We start from the raw sequence: 20,012 nt of genomic DNA, 5'->3' as shown, positions 1-20,012 counted from the left end.
AGGACTTAAGAACTTGTTTGAGGGAGTAGTGCCAAGAAAAGTAAGAAGCATGAAAGCAAGAAGCCATTCTTTATCTTTCCAATAAATTTTTAAGTCTTTCCAACATGGCAATTACTTCTCAAGAAGAACCCACCTTCTAGATTACATTTTGTGGACATCGAGGCTCTTAGCTTAAGTTGTAAAAGTTTTAGATCCTCTTCAACTACTGATATTGTAGTTTTTGTCTAAAAATTGCAGAAAAGAGAGGTATTCTTAAAAGTGAGGCACAGGAAGAATTCACAGGTACTATGGTACTCTTACAAAGAACTATACCTGAGAGACATCCATCATCTGCTTAATTTGATCTTTGATCTTCTCGTTCCGATCACCTAAAAAACAAAAGACTTTAGCTTTTTCTTTCCTTACTTTTAACTCTATATTCTCCTAACTTCCCTAAACTAAAGAATGATTGTGTTCAAACACTGGAAGAAAACAATCAATTAAATAATTATACTGATTAGACTAATGACTTTTAAGAGAATTGCAAGCTTAGATTTAAAAAAAAAGAGAGAGAGGTGAATTTCAGACTGGGGTTGTGGCTCAGTGGTAGAGTGCTCACCTAGCATGTGTGAGGCACTGAGTTTGATCCTCAGCATAAAAATAAATAAAAGTACTGTGTCTGTCTTAAAAAAAAGGTGAATTTCTAGTTTGCACAACTAAAATGTTACCTATGCTATTCTTGTAAGATAAAAGCTTTTCTTCTCTCTCAGATCTATCCTCACCTGGGCAATAAGTGTCTTGTTTAGAAAGATTCAATCCTCTATTTTCTCCCTGAATCTACTACCAGATGTGGTTTGAAATACTTGCTATGTAAGCAATATCCAACTTGGGAGAAAACATCTGGAAATATTTTCCTCATCAGTAAACACTGTTACACTCCCTCTCTAGCTTTCTGATAGTCTCTAGCCTCTGTTCTCACAGCCTTAGTTTATGGTTCCAACTGCCTCCGGACTGACTGTGGACCTTAAAACCACAGAGCCATAGAGATGATGAGTATCAAAATCAAGTATCATCTGCATAAGTTAAGAAATAAATTTCTCTTACTGTACAATGTTCAATACTTAGAGGTATAGGATATGACTATTGTAGCTGCAGTGTACTTCCTAGTTTTCAATAGGATAGAAAAAGTCAGTGTTCTTCACATGCCTATTGCTACATTATACCCCAACAACCCAACTCTGCCAATGCAACAGACATATCTATAGATCCAGTGATATGTGTCTACAACCCTGAAGCTTAAGAAGAAATTAAGCCAGCTGAAAAGTGGCATCTGTATACTTAATTAAAGACAGGAAAGCAAAAAAGGATTCAACCTCCCTGAGACTGATCTTACCTGCTAACTCTCCATTGGTTAATTCATCTGACTCATCTCGACTTTGATCCTCAGATTCAGATTCACATTGAAACCGATTCAACTGTGTGACGTGATCAGTCAAAGCCTAGAAAAGAAGCAAAAGGTTGGAAGACTCTCGATTTTAATTCAGAAGATTTCAGGAGAATTCATGAGATGAAACATGTATTTGGAGTATAAACTTACATTAATAGTATCATCTTTTTGACTAAGAGCTACTTGTAAATCTTTCTGGGTCTTCTCAAATGATTTCATTTGTTCACTGAGCTCAGCGTGTGATGTACTCCAGTCTTTTACTTCCTGCTGCAACTGAAAAGTCAAAACACATGAATTCCTATGGGTTAGGGAGAGGTTTCTGCACTGGATATATCAGGACTACAAGACTTAGACAAAGAAATAGAGAGCCATACTCCTCGGTGGCCTGCCTCAATCGAGGGGGTTGAGACCTTGGTTAAGGAAGAGGGCAGAGTGGCCCCAACTCTCACAGCTGCAGTAAGAACATCAGAGCTATCAGGAAGTTGACCCTGTTTATTGCATTCCCCAGAAAATTGCTGCCAATTCAAATAATTTATCTCCAGCAGGAATGGCTGGGCACATATGACTGTCTCCTAAATTTAGATTCCTTATCATGTAATCTTCCCTTGGCCGGTGAATCAGTAACTATTCAAAAGAGGATCATAAAATACTTAATTTTCTGGTTTAAAAAGTTTCTTTGAGGCTATGCAAGTTAATAACTGATTGACATTTGATAAGAAAAGCAATAATCCAAAAATCCAAAACAGATGGAGACCATATATATGCACTCAATTTGGGGAGCATTGTTTAAACTTTGCATATCTAGAAAAGGTCCTACATGAAAATTCCTTACCTCAGAAACAGATCCAAGAAAGATACAAGATAATGATATTCACTTCTCTAGTTTACATTATGTATGACATCAAATTTTCTTTACCTGCTCTTTCTCCTTCTTAAGCATGGTATTTTCTTTCTGAAGCTGACAGCATTTCAACTTCACCTTCTCTTCACGAAGCTTAGCTTCAGTAAGGAGAATTTGAAGCTAATGAAAAACACTACAGTTAGTGAATTAATTCCAAAGAAGAAACAAAGTTATACTTTCCCAAACAAGACATCATATAGTTCTCATTTTTTGCACATTTTATCACACCTCAAATTTTTGGTCCGCAACAAAACTAAGATGTAGTACTAATATCCGTTAGCAATAGTTGGCAGCTTTACCTCTGAAAGTTCAGAAGTATTTACTGAAATGACATCTTTAAGCTTCTCTATAGATTTCTTATTTTCCATTATCTGCCAGGTGAAAACAGAACACAAAATATGCATTAGGATTTCAGTAGAAATACTGATATATATGTGTGTGTGTGTGTGTGTGTGTGTGTGTGTGTGTGTGTGTGTGTTTGTGTACGTACACATACATATATATACTAAAAAAGATAAACACAACAAAATTTTTGTCAAGCCATCCCATTACATTTCAGGTAAATGCAGGGGATCCAGCTTTGGACTAAGCAAAAAATCAAGAACTGAAAGAGATGAGGGAAAATGAAGTCATAAATATTTCATGGCATCCACAACCTTACTGTTTATGAGATAACCAGAAAAAAAAGTTCAAAGTATAGAAAATCATAATGCAATAAGTAAATAAAATGTTTTAAAGCATAGAAAATTAACTAATTAATTACTGTTTCAAGTAAACCAGTTCAAATTAGTAATTTTTTTTCTAGTGATAGAGAAAAAAATTTCCCAAGATCATTTTTAAAATTTTCTTATCTGAAGTAAAAAATGATAAAATTTAAGGAAGAATAGACTAATCTCACATACAGAAGAATTCCAAAAAAAATTATAAAGATACTTGCTCCTTAAGGAAGTGGACATAAATCTGCAATCTTTGTTTGCAATGCCTGGGATTGAATCCTGGGCCTCATGCATGCTAGGCAAGTGCTCTACCATGAGCTGCATCCTGAGCTTGTAACTCTTCATACTTTAAATGTGGGCTGTGCATGGTAACTTCCAAAGAATACAATATGAAAAGGATTGGAAAGAATTTTTACAGTGGAGAAATCTGATAAATACTACCTCAGCTAGGTGATCAAGCTTACTTGGGGGTAGGATATTTCAGAACACACTCTCTACCATCTTTTGCAACTTTTATGTAATTACAGAAACTTATAGAAATTGAAAATGAAATATGTAAGTAAAAATTTTTTAAGTTGTTGTATCAGTACTTAAAAGTTCCACAAAATGGGCAGAAGTGGGTTCAACTTCCTTGACTCCTAATCTTACTTTAGTTAACAGCTGGACTAAGTTCAACTTAACCAATTTTACAAAATATTTCAAAAGCCAAATTGCAGTAATACTTAGCAGCAAAACTCTTACCAAGTCCTGATTCTTAGCTTTCTGTTCTCTCTCAGATTCTAACATAACATGAAGACTTTTAGCTCCCTCATCCAGAAGTTCTTTAGCTTTTTCAAGAAGCTTCATTTTATCCTGAAAAAAAAAGGTGTCACGATTACTCACTCATTACATTTACTTTTGAGTTTAGAATGTAATTCCCCCCAAAGAAGGGATTTTTACCTTATAATTAGTTGCTTCATCAGAAAGAATCATATTTTGTTTCATGGTCTCTTGGACCTGTTTCTTTGATTCCTTCATCTATGTAAATAAAGCATTCAGAATTAAGATACACAAATTATAGTGCTACCATACAAGTTACTTCCAGACAAATGACCCTTTCCAGAAGAAAGCAGTACTTAATACATATGACTGTTTAGAATTTGGGTGATTTGTAGGAAATAATGAAACAAAAATTTTAAAATATGATTTTTAAATTAAAACAGGTAGGAATGATTCAAGCTAGAACCAAGGGAGAAAGAAACAAAAAAATAATTATACCTTCTGTTCATAATTTGACAATTTCTGCATTAGTTCTTCATTTTCTTTCATGAAATTGTTCACCTTTTTGGAAATTTGCTGTTCATTGACTAAAAGGGGGAAATACACAAGATTATTACAATCACTAAATGAAATTCAATTACTCAATCTACTAAAAGCAAAGACATGTTATATGGTACTATGAGGAAATACTTCTTAGCATAACTATTATGCTTTTAAAAAGCAATCTATGCTTATTAGCAATAAGAGTATAAAAATTATTAGAATTTAAGAAAAATATAAGAACAATGATATTTTGCTGGGTGCAGTGGTGCACACCTGTAATCCCAGTGGCTCAGGAGGCTGAGCTAGAAGGATTCCAAGTTCAAAGCCAGCCTCAGCAAGAGCGAGACACTAAGCAACTAAGTGAGACTTGGTCTCTAAATATAGGGGGTTGGCGATGTGGCTCAGTAGAGTGCCCCAGAGTTCAATCCCAGGAACCCCTCCCATCCAAAATGATATTTCAATTTAAGCTTATTTCACAGATGGAAAATACAGTAAAGTGTTGTAGTTTGATATTCCCCCCTTCTCAAAACACTTTCTTTTCCGAAAATGGAATCATTTAATTCTTTGCAAAGAAAAACAGAAATGAAAACATACTGATTCACATTACCATTCTTCAAATTATCTACTCAATTACTTAATGCATGATTAAATCATTAGCATAGAAATACTCTTCAAATGTAATACATCTGCATTACATCAATATTCAAAGTTAATCTGCCCCAAATTAAAACTTATCATCATCTCCCTATCCACAATTTGTTCCTCCTCTTTATCTCCTATCTCAGAGTTGGAACCATCATCATCTACTCTATTATCCATGCTAGCAACCTAGGAATAGTAAAATTTTCAGGAGGTAAAAAAGATAATAGACATTAAAAGTCACTGTATCTACTTCTAACATACATAAAACACACATCAAACACCAATACAAAGGGTTATTACAAGTTTAAGAAACCTAAAAATTTACCTTGATATACTCTATCTTTTACCTAGAAGAGAGAAAAAAGATCAAATTTGATGTCAAACATCTGCTCAATAGAAACAGCATTCCTAAAACAACAGTCAGAATCATAACCAAGTGAGAATTTAATAACATTCTGGTTCAGGATAATAATTTATAGGATTAAAAATAAGTAAAGGTTAACAAGCCTTTTAAATTTAATTGGTAGTGATATTTCATAAATAGCCTCTGACATAAAAACACTAAGATATGTACCTTATTTCACAGCAAAGATGTGTGTATGTGTATGTGTGTGTGTGTGTGTGTGTGTGTGTACTCAAAATCATTTACTTGACAATTCTAAATAACCAGGATAAAGTCTAGAAACAATGAATATTCAAAAGAAATCTGAGGAAACAATATTAAATGCATAATCTTTGTACTAAGATATGCCACTTTCACTCACCAGAAAACATCTTAGAACTCCAATTTAAATTTGGCTATTGGCTGAATTTAGAAACTAAGAGGCTACATCATCTTATTTCTGCAAACCACTAAATATATAGCAAGAAATCTGAAAGGAAAGACTGCTTGAAGAAAATGCACAAGCAATAAGAGAAATGACAATTAACATATTCTGGAAAGGACAAAAACAATCGTTTCCAAAAAACAGCAATAAACTACCTGATAATAAAACCTAAGCAGAAATTTTTTTAAAACATCACTAAATTTCTTTGTAACTTAGCATATTACTTGTCCTTTCAAATGTTATAAATGGTGATGGGATATTCAGATGTGTCCACGGATCATCCAGGGGATCTTCGTAACAGGAAATTGCATTCAGAAAACTCCAACACAGAAAAAAATGAACATTTCTTTAATGTCATAGCCTTGCTAACCTTTTACTCAAAATGACAACAGAGGAAAATGGGAAGTAGCATAAAAGCAGTCATCTAAGGTAGGGAGACTAAAGTTTTAAAGTCAAATGCTGAAACTGAGGAGCAACAAGCTAGGAACCACATCCCACATAACCTAGTGAAAAGAGAAACAGGTACCAGGGTTCTTGAAATGAAAGAAACAAGAGAGAGAAATATAAAATGTTTTCATGTTTTTCCCTTCTCTTTATCCTTCTATTTCCTTTTTACTTTTAGCTGAGAAAAAGTTCAATGAGATTAGAAAATTCCCCACAGGAATCCAGGCAAACAATTCTTCTATTTAAGAAGGGAATACTTTTTAAGAGATTTTACACTCAATTGTACAAGGAGAGGAAACTTATCTTAACAATGATATGTCTGAAATAATTAAGAAATCAGAAAAAGAACACTCAGATTTGAAAAGATTTGTATCCAATGTTTTTGGCCTCTTTAACTGTTAGGCTTTTCATATGCAAAGTCCATTTACCTAAAATAATTTTCTTCCAATTATGTTAAATAACTATGAAACAGAATGACCTACAGTACAAACATAAGTATGTATAAGCGCATATATATATATGTGTGTATATATATATATATATATATATATACACACACACATACACACACACACACACACACACACACACACACACACACTTATACATATATGTACACACATACACAGAGATAGACTAATTCTGCTCAGGAAAAAAAAAACCTTAATGAACAAAACATTTAATGGATTTTTGGACAACACATAATCTATACTTCCAAATAAAAAGGTATTTTCTGTACATATGATCAAATCATAAAATCTGGGAAAAATTTATATAAAAGACTGGAAAAATTATATCATCTCCTTTTTCTCATTTTACTGTATTTCTTTGCAGCATTTCCCCCTGTTTGTATGTTTATATTAACATACAGTTCATCAACATTTAAATCTTAGTTTCTGCTTTTTTTTCCCACTTCACATTTAATTGTGAGCATTTTCTGTACCTCAAAGCTTTGAAATAAATAAATCTGCCTACTATTCCACTAATCGAACATACAATAACCCCTAAATGAATTATGTTGTGCTAAGTCTTCAATCTAATACACTGTTCCATTGAAAAACATTACCAAAATCTTCAAAGCATAGTTATTTCTTTAAGATAGATTACTAGACATATATGCTACATAAAAGGATATTTATCTAACCTATCCCATCTTTTATCCCACTTTTAAGACTTCTGATACATATGAAACTACTGGTCAGGATGGCTGTAAGAATTACCAGTTCTACCAACTGCACCCACACTAAATTATTTTATAATGTTAGTTTGACTTAAACCACTATTTTGTGTTTTAGCAATTGAAAAAGAAAAAAGGGGGGGGCAGTGACTATATAAAATAATCCTTGTGCTTATGTGCTAAGGTATAAGTAAGTTAATTTACTCACAAGAGCAGTTCTCCAAGAGAAAATGACAAAGGATACAATCCCAAAGAAAACAGTGAATACTACAGGCTTCCATGGTAGTCCATAAAAATCAGGCCCAGGTTGAGTATCATCAGGCAATGTAGTAAACAGCTTAAACAGACAAATTAGAAGAAATGGGAAACCTTAAATTTATAACAAAACAGTCACAAAGAATCAGCAATTCTAAACCAACTTCCTCATCAGAAATCCACCTCCTCAATATTTTCCAATAGCTTCTTCAGGAGAGAGGATACTGGCAGTCTCATATTTTTTGTTCGCTTCCAGTGTTTTCAAGTATAATGAATCTAAATACTTTTTAAAAATATTTATTTATGTATCTTTAGTTTTAGGGTGGACACATTGTTTTGTTTTTATATGGTGCTGAGGATCGAACCCAGTGCCTCATGTATGCTAGGCAAGGGCTCTACTTAACCACAACCCCAGCCCGAATCTAAATACTTTAAATTGAGCATACATTTCCAGTTTGTAACAGGCCCTATATCATCACATTGTCTAACACCTGGCTAGAATCCCTCTGGATCATTCTTTTCTCTTAGATAACCTGGTTTTTATAATTTAAAATATTCATTTAAGACAAAACTTAAATATATGAAAGAACTAATTAATTTTATGGCAACAAATAAAAACAATGACGATATATGTATAAGATTTTAAATCTTACTTCCATTCCACTCTTATATACAGATACGTGACATGTAATTTCAGACAACTCTTGAAAACTGGCTTAGATAAACTTCTCTGAATTTAACATCCTTCTATAAAATTCAGAGCCTAATTTTAAATGGTTGCTCAAAGGCAGTGCAGTAAACACCTGCCTACTCTTCCCTGTTTTCACCGCCCTCTACACGTAATAGGAGATAACTGTCACTTGGGCCCAATTCCCCAGCAGTCTCCTTAGGGAAAAGACCCGTAGTAACATTAGCTGTTTGGATTGTTGGCTGCATTTCAGAACATACCATGAGGTTGTCACCTCTATTCCGTCAAAAAAAAAGTGCAAGTGGGGAAAGCTCAAGTACACTCTCACCGGCCTTGCTTAACCATACAGTCACGTCCTGCCTGCCTTGGGCCTGACACACTCCATTTCTCCGTCGCCATGACAGTCAGTGCACCCACTCCGCCAGAACTCAGCCACCCGACAGGGGTCCCAGGAGCTCTGGGTCCCCCAGGGAAACAGTGACAGAAGGCACAGTGGCAGGTACTGAGTCCATGGTGTAGGGATGGCTGAGTGGAAGCGACGCTTCCCTGCAGAACAGCACAGGACCCTCTCTTTCACCGTTTCCTACTTCAGTAGGACCCAGCGCAGGGGGCGGGTACTGGGAGTGAACTTTGCCTTCCTCCACCACAGGCGCTTTCCGCCCAAGGCACGTAAAACCCATCATCAGAGGAAGCCCCTGGGTGGACTGCAGTGAGCAGACAGAGGATGCTGAGGGGCATGGCGGCGAGCGGGAAGAACCAACTGCGGAGCCCGGCGGGGGACAGCACCAGTAGAGCCAAGCGGAAGAGTCCAAATGAAAGGACTCCAGAAGGAAAGAGGCTCACCTGTCCCGGGAACTGGGAGAGGACCGGCGATTTAGAAGGCCCTGGAGGAAGCCAGGGAAACTAGCAGAAGGGGATTATAGGCAGAGACTAGGAAAAAGGAGAAAGTCAGGCCTCCCAGCCCCTCCCAGAGCAAAACCCTTTTGTCAACGTGTTGAGACACCAGGTACCTACCTGCCCCAAAAGTGCAGACAGAAGAGGAGAAGCTTCTCCTGCTCCCTTCTAAAAGACTACTGCTGGGCTTTCCTTCCCTGCTCACTCTAGTCCTGTTACTTTCTCCAATTGTGGATGACACTCTTTTTAAAAAAGCCTAACCCTAAGGAATCATGTCATTATCACCCCACGCCGGTGGCTTCATTTCTGGATGCCACATTTTAGGGTTGCATGACTTGTGGAAAAGAACAGAATCATGAATAGTCCGAAAAGCACGTGCTAAAAATTGAAGAAACTGGGGACATTTAACTTGGGACATTTAACTTGGGGAGGAAATGAACATCTGTGGATCTTTAAAAATCTGTCGTCAAGTTGAATATAGTCAATTCAAAAGAACAAGAATAAGCAGGAAAGCACTGAAAAAGAAGAGCAATGAAGGGTACAGGGAGGGCAGACTATATAATTAATTCATGTACCCTCATCCAAGCCCAGGAATACATAGAGATTGTGGGACAGAATAGAGAATCCAGAAACAGAACCAACTGGACATTTGGGGTACAATAAAAGTTAGTTTTGGGAAAATAGACTTTCTAATAAGTAGCGTTACCACATGGAAAATTATAAAATTGGATTTTTCTCTACTTATTCAAAAGATAAACTACAAATGGATAAGAAACATGAATGTAAAAATAGAAAATAAACAAGTACTAGAAAATATTAAGTGAAATTTTCTATGTATTATGAGTGGGCAAAACCTGCCTCATTGAAAAAATCTTTCCTGGCTGTATCTAAACCTGCTACACACACACACACACACACACACACACACACACACACACACACACACACGCAGTTTGACAATGACAAACTGAGAAAAAATATTTGCAACATATTATTGTCCAAAGAATCATGTTCCTGAAATATAAAGAACATTATAAATAAAATGGCCAGCAAACCTATACAAAAATGGGCTGAAGAAATAAACAGATCTCAGGAAAAGAAATGCAAATAGCTATAACATATGGAAACATGCTCTGCTTAGCTCATAATGAAGAAAATACAAATTAAACCACACCAAGACACCATTTCTCACTTGCATTGGCAAGATCCAAACGTTTGACAACATACTCAGTAGGTGAGAGAATGTGGGGGAATACAAATTCTCAGACACTGCTAATAAGTATACAAAATGATACCACCCTTATGAATGAGATTTGGCAACATCTCCCAAAACTGCTTATATATTTACCTATTAACTCAACAATTCCACTTTTTTTTTTAACTTTTTCAGTGCTGGGGAAGGGTATCTTGGGCAAGTGCTCTACTGCTGAGCTATAGTCCACCAGCCCTAATTTCTAAAGATACTGGGAATACAACAACAAATGTTTAAAACTTGTATTTACAAAACTATGTTATTCAAGCATTAATTATAACAATACAAGATGGTCACAAAAGGCTGAAACAACCGTCATCAATGAAAGTTGTTGAATAAACCAAAGAAGAAAGAAAATAATTTTAAATACTGCTAAGAGCTGGTTTCCGGAATACATTTTTTAAAAATGAAGTAGAGAAAAATATTTATAGAATACTATTTGTATCTTAGAAAGTGAAAAAAGATGAATATATTATTTCTTATAGCTTTCAGGTAAAACTGACATGCAATAAATTACATGTATTTAAAGTGTGCAATTTGATGAATTTTAACATGAAATTATGAAATCACCATTATAATCAAGATAATATACACATCCTTTACTTCCAAAAATATTCTCATTCTCTAGATAATTTTGCCCTTTGTCACCCTTCTTTCTTGCCCCCCACTTTCCCATTCCTCCAGCAAAATGTCTTATCTTAATAGATTGCTTTGTATTCCTCAAGTTTTATGTGTATGGGATAATATATTGTATTTTCTATGGCTTCTCTTATTCAGCATAATTTGAGATTCATCTACATCAGTTTATCTATCATCTATTTTTATTGCTGAGTAGCATTTCATTACATGTACATATCACAATTTGTCTATCATCTATTGATAGACATTTGGATTTTTTTCCAGTTTGGGGCTTTTACAAATAAAATAGCCAAGAACACTGATATAAAATTCCTCCTATTGCTATATAACTTATCTTTTCTTTGGAAAAGAATGGTTGGATATGACTGGTGTATGTTTACCTTTTTAAGAAGGTGATTCTACCACTTTATATCCCCACCAGATGTGTACCCATCCAGTTCCTCCATCTCTTCTCCAACCACTCAGCACAATTGTCTTTAATATTAGATATTTAATAAGTGTGTAGTGGTAACTCTTATGCTTCAAAATTGCATTTCCCTGATAATTATGTCAAGCATTTTTAATGTATTTACTATCTGTTTATCTTCTTTGATGAAGTGTTATTTTACAGGACTATATTTTTTTCTAATGCGTTCTAAGAGTTCTTCATATATCCTTGATGCAAGTCTTGATAAATGCTTTACAGTAATTTCCTCCCAGCTTGTGTTTTGTCTATTTCATTGACTTCAAAGTGTATTTTGAATTACAGAGGTTTTAGTTTGATGAATCCCACATTGTCAAATCCTTTTTAATGCTTTTGTTGTCAAATTTAAGAAATCTTTGCCAAACCTAAGTTCAACAAAAATTTTTCTCTTATTTTTTTTCCTAGAGGTTTTGTAGTTTTGAGTTTAATATTTAAGTCTGTGAGTTAATTCAGGTGTCTAATGCAAGGCATGGATCAGTTATTTTGCATATAAATATGCAGTAATTTCAGTACCATTTGCTGAAAAAACTTTCCATTCTCTACTTGTCTTTCCATCTTTGTCAATGACTGTTGCCATATATATTGTGTATCTATCTCTGAATTCTTGGCTCTGTTTCAATATGTTTTGTCTGCAATCCTGATTACTGTAGCTTTAGAATATTTTTTTTTCCTCTTCGTATGGTACTAGGGATTGAACACAGGACCTTGCATATGCTAGGCAACTCCTCTACCACTGAGCTACATCCCCAGCCCTAGATTAAGTCTTGAAGCCACGTTGCAATCAGCTTGTCATTTTCTACAAAACTCTGCAGGGATTTTGATTGGAATAATGTTGACTCTGGTGATTAAACTGGGATGAATGGACACCTTAGTCTTCTGACTCATAAATTAGGTATATCTCTCCATTTAGGTTCTCTTTAAATTCTATCAGCAATATTTTATAGTTTTTAATATATACATTTTAGTTTTTGCCACGTTTATGTTTAAATACTTCATATTTTTATTCTATTGTACATGGAAATCTTTAAAATTTCAATTTCTAATTATTCATTGTTAATATATAGAAAATATAATTGCTTTTAGATGTAAATTTTATCTGTCAACCTTACAATAGCTTTTTTCTAGATCATACCAGATTGTATCTATATATATTCATGTTATCTGAAAAGAAAGAGAATTTTATTTCTTCCTTTCCAATCTGAGTGCATTTTATTTCTTTTTCTTGCCTTAGTTTACTAGCTATTTCCTTACTGCACCCCAGTACAATGCTGAATAGATGTAATGAGAGTAGACATCTCTGGTTTCTGATCTTGGGGAAAAGTATTCAATTATCAACCATTAAGTATGAGGTTAGCTGCATTTTTTCAGAGGATGTTTTAAGCTCCCTTCTATTCCTAGTTTGTTGTTTGTTTTTCTACATCAATAATCAATGCTGAGGGGCTGGTGTTGATACTCAGTGGTAGAGCACTTGCCTAGCATGTGTGAGGCAATGGGTTCAAATCTCAGCACCGCATATAAATAAGTGAATAAAATAAGTGTTAATCAACATCTAAAAAATTTTTTAAAATAATAATCAGGGCTGATTTTTTTTTACATGTCGATGCGATTTATTGTCACCTACTTGTACATGCACACAAAATAACAATATAATTTGGCCAATATTACTCCCCAACATTTCCCCCCTCTGCTATATTTTTTAAATGCTTGTTTTGTATCTCTCGAGCTAAACACAAAGATTGTGCTTTTAGGTACATCAATGTGGTAAATTTCATTGATTTTCAAATGTTAAATAAATTTTGGATTCTTGACATAAATCCCCATCATCCGTCTAGTTTTTGTCTATGATGTATTTTCCTTTTACATATTGTTGTATTTGACTTAAATTTTTGTTTAGAATTTCTGTACAGATTCATTGGAGATCCCATGAGAGGTATGTGGTTTTCTTTTCTTATTATATCTTTGTCTTGGTTTGGTGTAGTGATAACACTGGATTCATAGGAGAAATATTTCCTTGCTTTAATATTCTACAAGGGTTTAGTATTATTACTACTATTAGGAATTAGTATCATTTCTTCCTTACAGGTTTAATTGGATCACCAATAAAGCTATCTTGGTCTTATATTTTTTTCTTTGTAGAAAGGTTTTTACCTATACCTTCAATTTCTTTAATAGTCAACAAGGTTTATGAAATTGTCTGTTTTTCTTGAGTGAACTTTTGCAATTTGTGGCTTAAATAGAATTTCTTCATTTCATCTAAATTGTCAAGTTAATTAACATAAACTGTTCATAATATCCCCATTATCAGTCTAGTATCTGTGAAATCTGTAGTGATATCCCTTCTCTGATTGCGAATATTGGTAACCCGTGTCTCCTCTTTTATTTCCCTCACTAGATGTTGATCAATTTTATTCATCTTAAATAACTAGCTTTGGGTTTCATTGATTTTCTCTTATTTTCCTTTTTTTAAAATTTTACTGACTTATGGTCTTTATTATATCTTTTTTTCTTGCTTACTTGGAGATTAACTTATTTTTCCTTTTCTAGTTTCTCATAGTAGGAACTAAGTCAATGACTGGAGACTTATTTTTTAATAAACCTATCTTGGGCCTGGTAGTGCTATAAATTTTCCAATAACACTTTAGTGGCATTGCACAAATGGATATGTTGTTTTCAGTTTTATTCAACTCAAAATATGAATTTCTTCTCTGATTTATTTGACTCAAAAATTATTTAGCAGTGGGGGCTAAGGTTGTAGCTCAGTGGTAAAGTGCTTGCCTCACATGTGTGAGGCACTGGGTTCGATCCCCAACACCACATAAAAATAAATGTACTGTGTTGTTCATTTATACCAAATATATATATATATATGATAGATAGATACAGATATACATATAGATATAGATAGATAGCAGATAGCAGCCTGGCACTTAAGTTTTCAAATATTTGAGAATTTTCCAGATTTTTCCATTATTGATTTCTCATTTTATTGTGTTCAGAGAATAAGCTTTGGCTGACTTTGAATACTTTTATATTTACTGATAATTTTTTTAAGATCCAGAATATAGTTTATCTTGGTAAATGTTCCATGTGCACTAAGCTCCTTGGGGGTTTTCTATAAATGTCAATTAATTTCAAATGGATGGATTGATTATGTCATTCACACTTTCTACAACCTTACTTTTATTTTTCGTTTTCTGCCAATTGCTGAGGAGAGGATATTGAAATCTCTAAATGTAATCTATAGGATTCATCATTTTCCTCATAATTCTATCAATTTTGATACTTCATGTATTTTGAAGGTCTAATATTAAAAGTACAAGCATTTAGGTTTATTATATAATCTTGACTGATTCGTTTATCATTAGGAAATAACTTTCTTTAGTCCTGATGATATATTTTGCCCCACAACCTCTTTTGGTTTAATGTAGCTACTCCAGATTTCCTTTGACTAGTGTTTAACATGAGATACTTTTTCAATCATTTTAATTTTGACTTCTTTGTGCCTTTCTATTTACAGTGTTATTCCCTTAGACATCTATTTGGGTCTTGCTTCTTTAGGCAATATGACAATCTCTGTTTTTAACTGATGTATTTAGATACTTTCCACTTAATAGGATTACTGCCGTGCATAGGTGTAAGCTTAATATAATCTTCTATTTGTTCCTTCTGTTCTTTGTTCTTTTTTCTTTCTGTCTTCTTTTGCAGAAATACCACTATCGGTATTTTTAGTGATTCCTCTATTGGCTTATTAAGCTATAACTCTGTTTTCTAATCTTAGTACTTCAGGGTTTAGAATATACATCTTTAATTTGTCACAATCTACCTTCAGATGATACTATATTACTTCACATATTCAATAAGAACGTTACAATAGTTACTACCCTTCTGAGATTTATACTGTTGTCATGTATTTTACTTTACATGTTTTCTAAGTCCCATACTACACTGATATTTGTCTTTAAACAGTCAATGACTTTTTAAAATGTTCAAATAAGAAAAATTATTTTAAATATTTATGCACACAGTCACCATTTTCAGTGTTCTTTACTCCTTTATTCCATTATTTCCATCTGCTGTCTTGGTGCAAGTGTAGGTGAATTCTTTCAGCTTGTATGTCAGTACAAGTCTTCATTTTAGAAAGATATTTCACTGGGCATGATATTATCGGCCAACATTATTACTCTTCAAGTATATTAAAGGTATCACTCCACTATATTCTCTTATGCCTAATTTCTGACAAGAAATCTGATGTCATCCTTAGTTCTTCTCTACATAAATGTCTTCTCTAACTGCTAAGATTGCTCTTTATCACTGGCTTTGAGCAATTTATTTATGATATAATATACCTTGATATAGCTTTATTCATGCTTTTTGTACTCCAGTCCCATTTAATATCTTGGATCTGCAGATGTACAGTTTTCACAAATTTTTGGCCATCATTTCTTAAAATAATTTTCTGAATACCTCTCATAGCTCAACTTGAAACTGTCCCACAGCTCACTGATGCTCTGGTTCACTTTTCTTTAACAGAAGAAATTTTCCCTGTTTCATTTGGGGTACTTCTCCTGCTATGTCCTCAAGTTCACTAACAATTTCATCACAATGCTTATTCTGGCATTAATCCCATCCACTGTGTTTATCATATATTTTCAACTCTAGAAGTCTGATTTTCTTAAAATATATCTTCTATATCTCTTTTTACCTTTTTAACACATGAAATATAGTAGTAATGACTTTTTAAAAAATGCCATTACCTCATTCTAACATCTCCGATAGTTCTCAGTTGGCTTTGATTTGATTCTTCTCATCATTGTGGATTGTATTTTTCTTGCTTCTTTGCATGCCTGGTAAGCTTTGATTCGATGCCATACATTATGAATTACTATTCTTAATATTTCGTATACAATTAAATTACTGGAAACAATTTGATTCTCTTGGGTCTGAATATTTGTTAGGTATGACATAAATTGTAATAGTCAGTCCGAGGTAACACCCTTCTGATTATTCTACCCAACTTCCTTAGATAGTTTTTTCCAGGTGCTATTCTGGTCCCTGTGTTAAGACCTGTTCCTTCTAATCACTTAAGATGGTTTCTCTGACTTGCTAAGCAGTTTCATCACACTTATGTGCAGATCAATACCCTGCTGAACACTCAGAGAGCCTTTCACAGATTTCCAGAATTGTCTCTCAATGTAGCAACCTTCTTTTGGTACTCCACCCTGTGAATTCTAGTCACTTTGGTTTTCCTGGAATCTCAGCACCATCTCTCAATTCATGGTATCCTCTGGTTCTGCCTGACTTCCCCTTCTTTGTCATGGCTTGGGAATCTCTTAACATAGTAAAAGCTGGGGCAACTAAAGAGCTCATAGCATTTGTTCTTTATGTTTCCAGAATCATTCTTTGTTGCTTGATCTTCAATGTTACTGGATCTTAAAATTTTATATGTTTGTGGGGTTTTTTTTCATATTTATTTTAGTTGTTTCAGTTGGGAAGGTGAAGCCAGTACCTATATAAAGCTATCATAGCTAGATGTAAAAATCATTTGGTTTTCTTTTTCTTTTTATGGTGCTGGGGATTGAACACATGGCCTCATGTGTGGTAGGCAAGTGCTCTACCACTGAGCTGCATATCCCTTTTCTCATTTGCTTATTTTTTTAATAGCAGAATGCATAATGAAATAAATTTTAAAAGTTAACTATAAAAGAGAGTAGTATCAGGGTAGACAGAACTGGGACAAAAGCTAGAGTTCTTTCAAAATCAGGCAGGAGAATCACAAGTTCAAAGCTAGCCTCAGCAACTTAGCAAGTCCCTACGCAACTTAGTGAGAACTATCTCTAAATAAAAAATAAAGAGCCTAGGTATGTGGCTCAGTGGATAGGAGCCCTGGGTTCAATCACCAGTACCAGAAAACAGAAACAACTTATTTTCACAAATTAACTTTGGCTCTTCTAAATATTTAAATAATTGTAAAATAAATAAAAAAATCTTTAAAAATTAACACCTAAATATTGAAAGCAAAAATGAAACAACCTGTGATATCATGTTGGTGACAAACCACAGAAATGAATTATTTCAAACATACCTTAGTGGGATATAGCTTAAAGACAAGAGAATTTCATTTCATTTCAGGAATACATTCCTGAAAGTATTTTAAACAACATAAATATAGTCGTGTGTTGCTTAATAATGGGAATAAATTCTGAGAAACACATCTTAGGCAATTTCAGTGTGTAAACATCATTGAGTATGCTTATACAAACCTAGAAAATATAGCCATTTCCACACGTAGGTATTCATATATGGTATATCATCGCTTTGGGGATAAAAACCTATAAGATATTATTATACTGAATTCTGTAGACAATTGTAACATTGTAAATGTTTATATATCTAAACATATCAAAACACAAAAAAGATTAAAAATACTAGGTGTCAAGAATTTTTTAGCTCCATTATTATGCACTAATGACCAAAATGTCATTAAGTGGCACAAGACTGTAAACGATTATATTTATGTCATTGAAAACTGGAACTCCAACATCAGAGAAAGAAAACACAAATCTAAGATAGATGAAGTGAAGTAAAATCTCTCTAACATCCTGAATTTTCATGGGAATTATCTAAATGACATGATCAAAAATCCCCACATATTTCTGAGCTTTGTTCACTAAAAAGGCTTACAAATGACAGTCAATTTGAGCAATAAGCAATCCTAGTACTTGGAATGTAGCCTCTAAATATCATTTCCTATTGAAAGAAACCAAAGTTCTTTTAGAGAAATAGTTCCTTCAAGGTCTGGACAGGGAATGTTTAAGATGAACTTGGAACATCTTATAGTTCAAAAGCAAGGGAAACAGGTAACAATGACCACTAGGTGGTGGCAAAGGGTCCCAGGAGCCAAGATAAAGAGGCTTCTACAAGGCAAAAGGGGGAGAAATTGAGCATCAGATAAGAAAAATTACTATTCCTAACTGGATTAAACACACCAAATATTTTTAAATGCATGACATCATATTGACTCTTAAATAAAAGTTAAAAAGATTTCAAAAGCCCCTTTGGGTATCATTTGATAATGCTAGAATAATACCTTACTATTCTGAAAAGTGTTTAAATGAAGAAAAGGAATCAAATGTTTATCTCCTGCCTTAACTATACAAACCGAATATCTGTGTAAAGAATAATCAATCATAGCCAGGCGCTGTGGCACACACTTGCAATCCCAGTAGCTTGGGAGGCTGAGGAGGGAAGATAGCAAGTTCAAAGTCAGCCTCAGCAAAAGTGAATTGCTAAAGCAACTCAGTGAGACCCTGTATATAAATAAAATACAAAATAGGGCTGAGGATATGGCTCACTAGCCAAGTGCCCCTGAGTTTAATCCCCAGTACCAAAAAAAAGAAAGAATAATCAATCATAAATTTTTATTTGTATAGGCATCCCAGCCTTTAAATGAAGAAAGAAAAATCCCAGCAATTCAGACCATTGCTATTTTGCAACCTGTAATATATTAGCAAATCTCACCAAGGTCACTGTTGACTAGTAGTCAACATCAAAGGAGAGGACATGCAGATATCAATGCAATATTTCCTATTAAATTTTCATAAAAAACAGAATTGAACCTAAACCTGACTACCAATTTCCAAGAAATATAAAGCAACAGAGAGAGGCTGAGGTTGTTAGCTCAGCACTTGCCTAGAATGCATGGAGCCCGAGGTTCAATCCCCAGCACCACCAAAAAAAAGGCAATAGAGAAAACAGGTTAAATTGTTGTACCAGGGAGATGTCATTTATTCACTCAAACTACAATATATCCTAGAAGTCCCACAAACATATTTTTTTCAATTATTGCAAAAAGTTACAACAAAAGGAGAAATCAATAGAGAGTAACTTATATGAGACTTGTTCTCCCACTGAAAGCAACCAGAAAGTTGGAATATATATATTGGTACCAGGGATTGAACTCAGGAGCACTTGATCACTGAGCCACATCCCCAGTCTCAGCCCCATTTTGTATTTTATTTAGAGACAGGGTCTCACTGAGTTACTTAGCACCTCACTTTTGGCTTTGAACTTGTGATCCTCCTGTCTCAGCCTCCCGAGCCACTAGGATTAAGGCATGTGCCATCATGCCCAGTCAAAAAAGATTTTTAAAGAGCTATTTTTCAGATAGAAAGCCACAAGGAACATGCAACTGTCACCCCTAAGAGCAGGATAACAAATAGGTGAGCATTCTACCTGGAGGTACCCTCTAGACCTCAGTTTGAAAAGGGGAACACAAATGGGGCACAACAGTCTCACTGAGGAGAGAGAGACCAGAGTTCCAGGAGATTAAGCAGCCAAAAATATGTAGAGAAAACTACCAGAAACATGGGAGCCACAAAGAAAAAGA

The 20,012-nt window shown here is 34.3% G+C and overlaps 1 protein-coding gene across 4 annotated transcripts in view; it reads right to left on the bottom strand.

The window, feature by feature from the left end:
• The window catches only part of LOC144372595 (transport and Golgi organization protein 1 homolog), an 84,452-nt gene that overhangs the window by 12,218 nt on the left and 52,222 nt on the right, over nucleotides 1–20,012 (bottom strand). For 3 of the 4 annotated variants that reach the window (XM_078035939.1, XM_078035940.1, XM_078035938.1), the window contains exons 7-17: nucleotides 7,644–7,772; nucleotides 5,313–5,334; nucleotides 4,301–4,389; nucleotides 3,983–4,060; nucleotides 3,785–3,895; nucleotides 2,627–2,698; nucleotides 2,343–2,447; nucleotides 1,577–1,699; nucleotides 1,373–1,478; nucleotides 313–368; nucleotides 134–224 (exon numbers count right to left, since the gene is read on the bottom strand). In XM_078035939.1, coding sequence (XP_077892065.1) covers nucleotides 134–224; nucleotides 313–368; nucleotides 1,373–1,478; nucleotides 1,577–1,699; nucleotides 2,343–2,447; nucleotides 2,627–2,698; nucleotides 3,785–3,895; nucleotides 3,983–4,060; nucleotides 4,301–4,389; nucleotides 5,313–5,334; nucleotides 7,644–7,772 — 982 coding nt within the window. The remainder of the gene's footprint in view (nucleotides 1–133; nucleotides 225–312; nucleotides 369–1,372; nucleotides 1,479–1,576; nucleotides 1,700–2,342; nucleotides 2,448–2,626; nucleotides 2,699–3,784; nucleotides 3,896–3,982; nucleotides 4,061–4,300; nucleotides 4,390–5,312; nucleotides 5,335–7,643; nucleotides 7,773–20,012) is intronic. The other variant, XM_078035941.1, reaches the window with a different exon arrangement.

This window comes from Ictidomys tridecemlineatus, unplaced genomic scaffold (assembly GCF_052094955.1).
Source record: "Ictidomys tridecemlineatus isolate mIctTri1 unplaced genomic scaffold, mIctTri1.hap1 Scaffold_135, whole genome shotgun sequence".
NCBI classification, from domain to species: Eukaryota; Metazoa; Chordata; class Mammalia; order Rodentia; family Sciuridae; genus Ictidomys; species Ictidomys tridecemlineatus.
The sequence above is the reverse complement of the archived record's forward strand: the minus strand, read 5'-3'. Positions and strand labels throughout refer to the sequence as shown.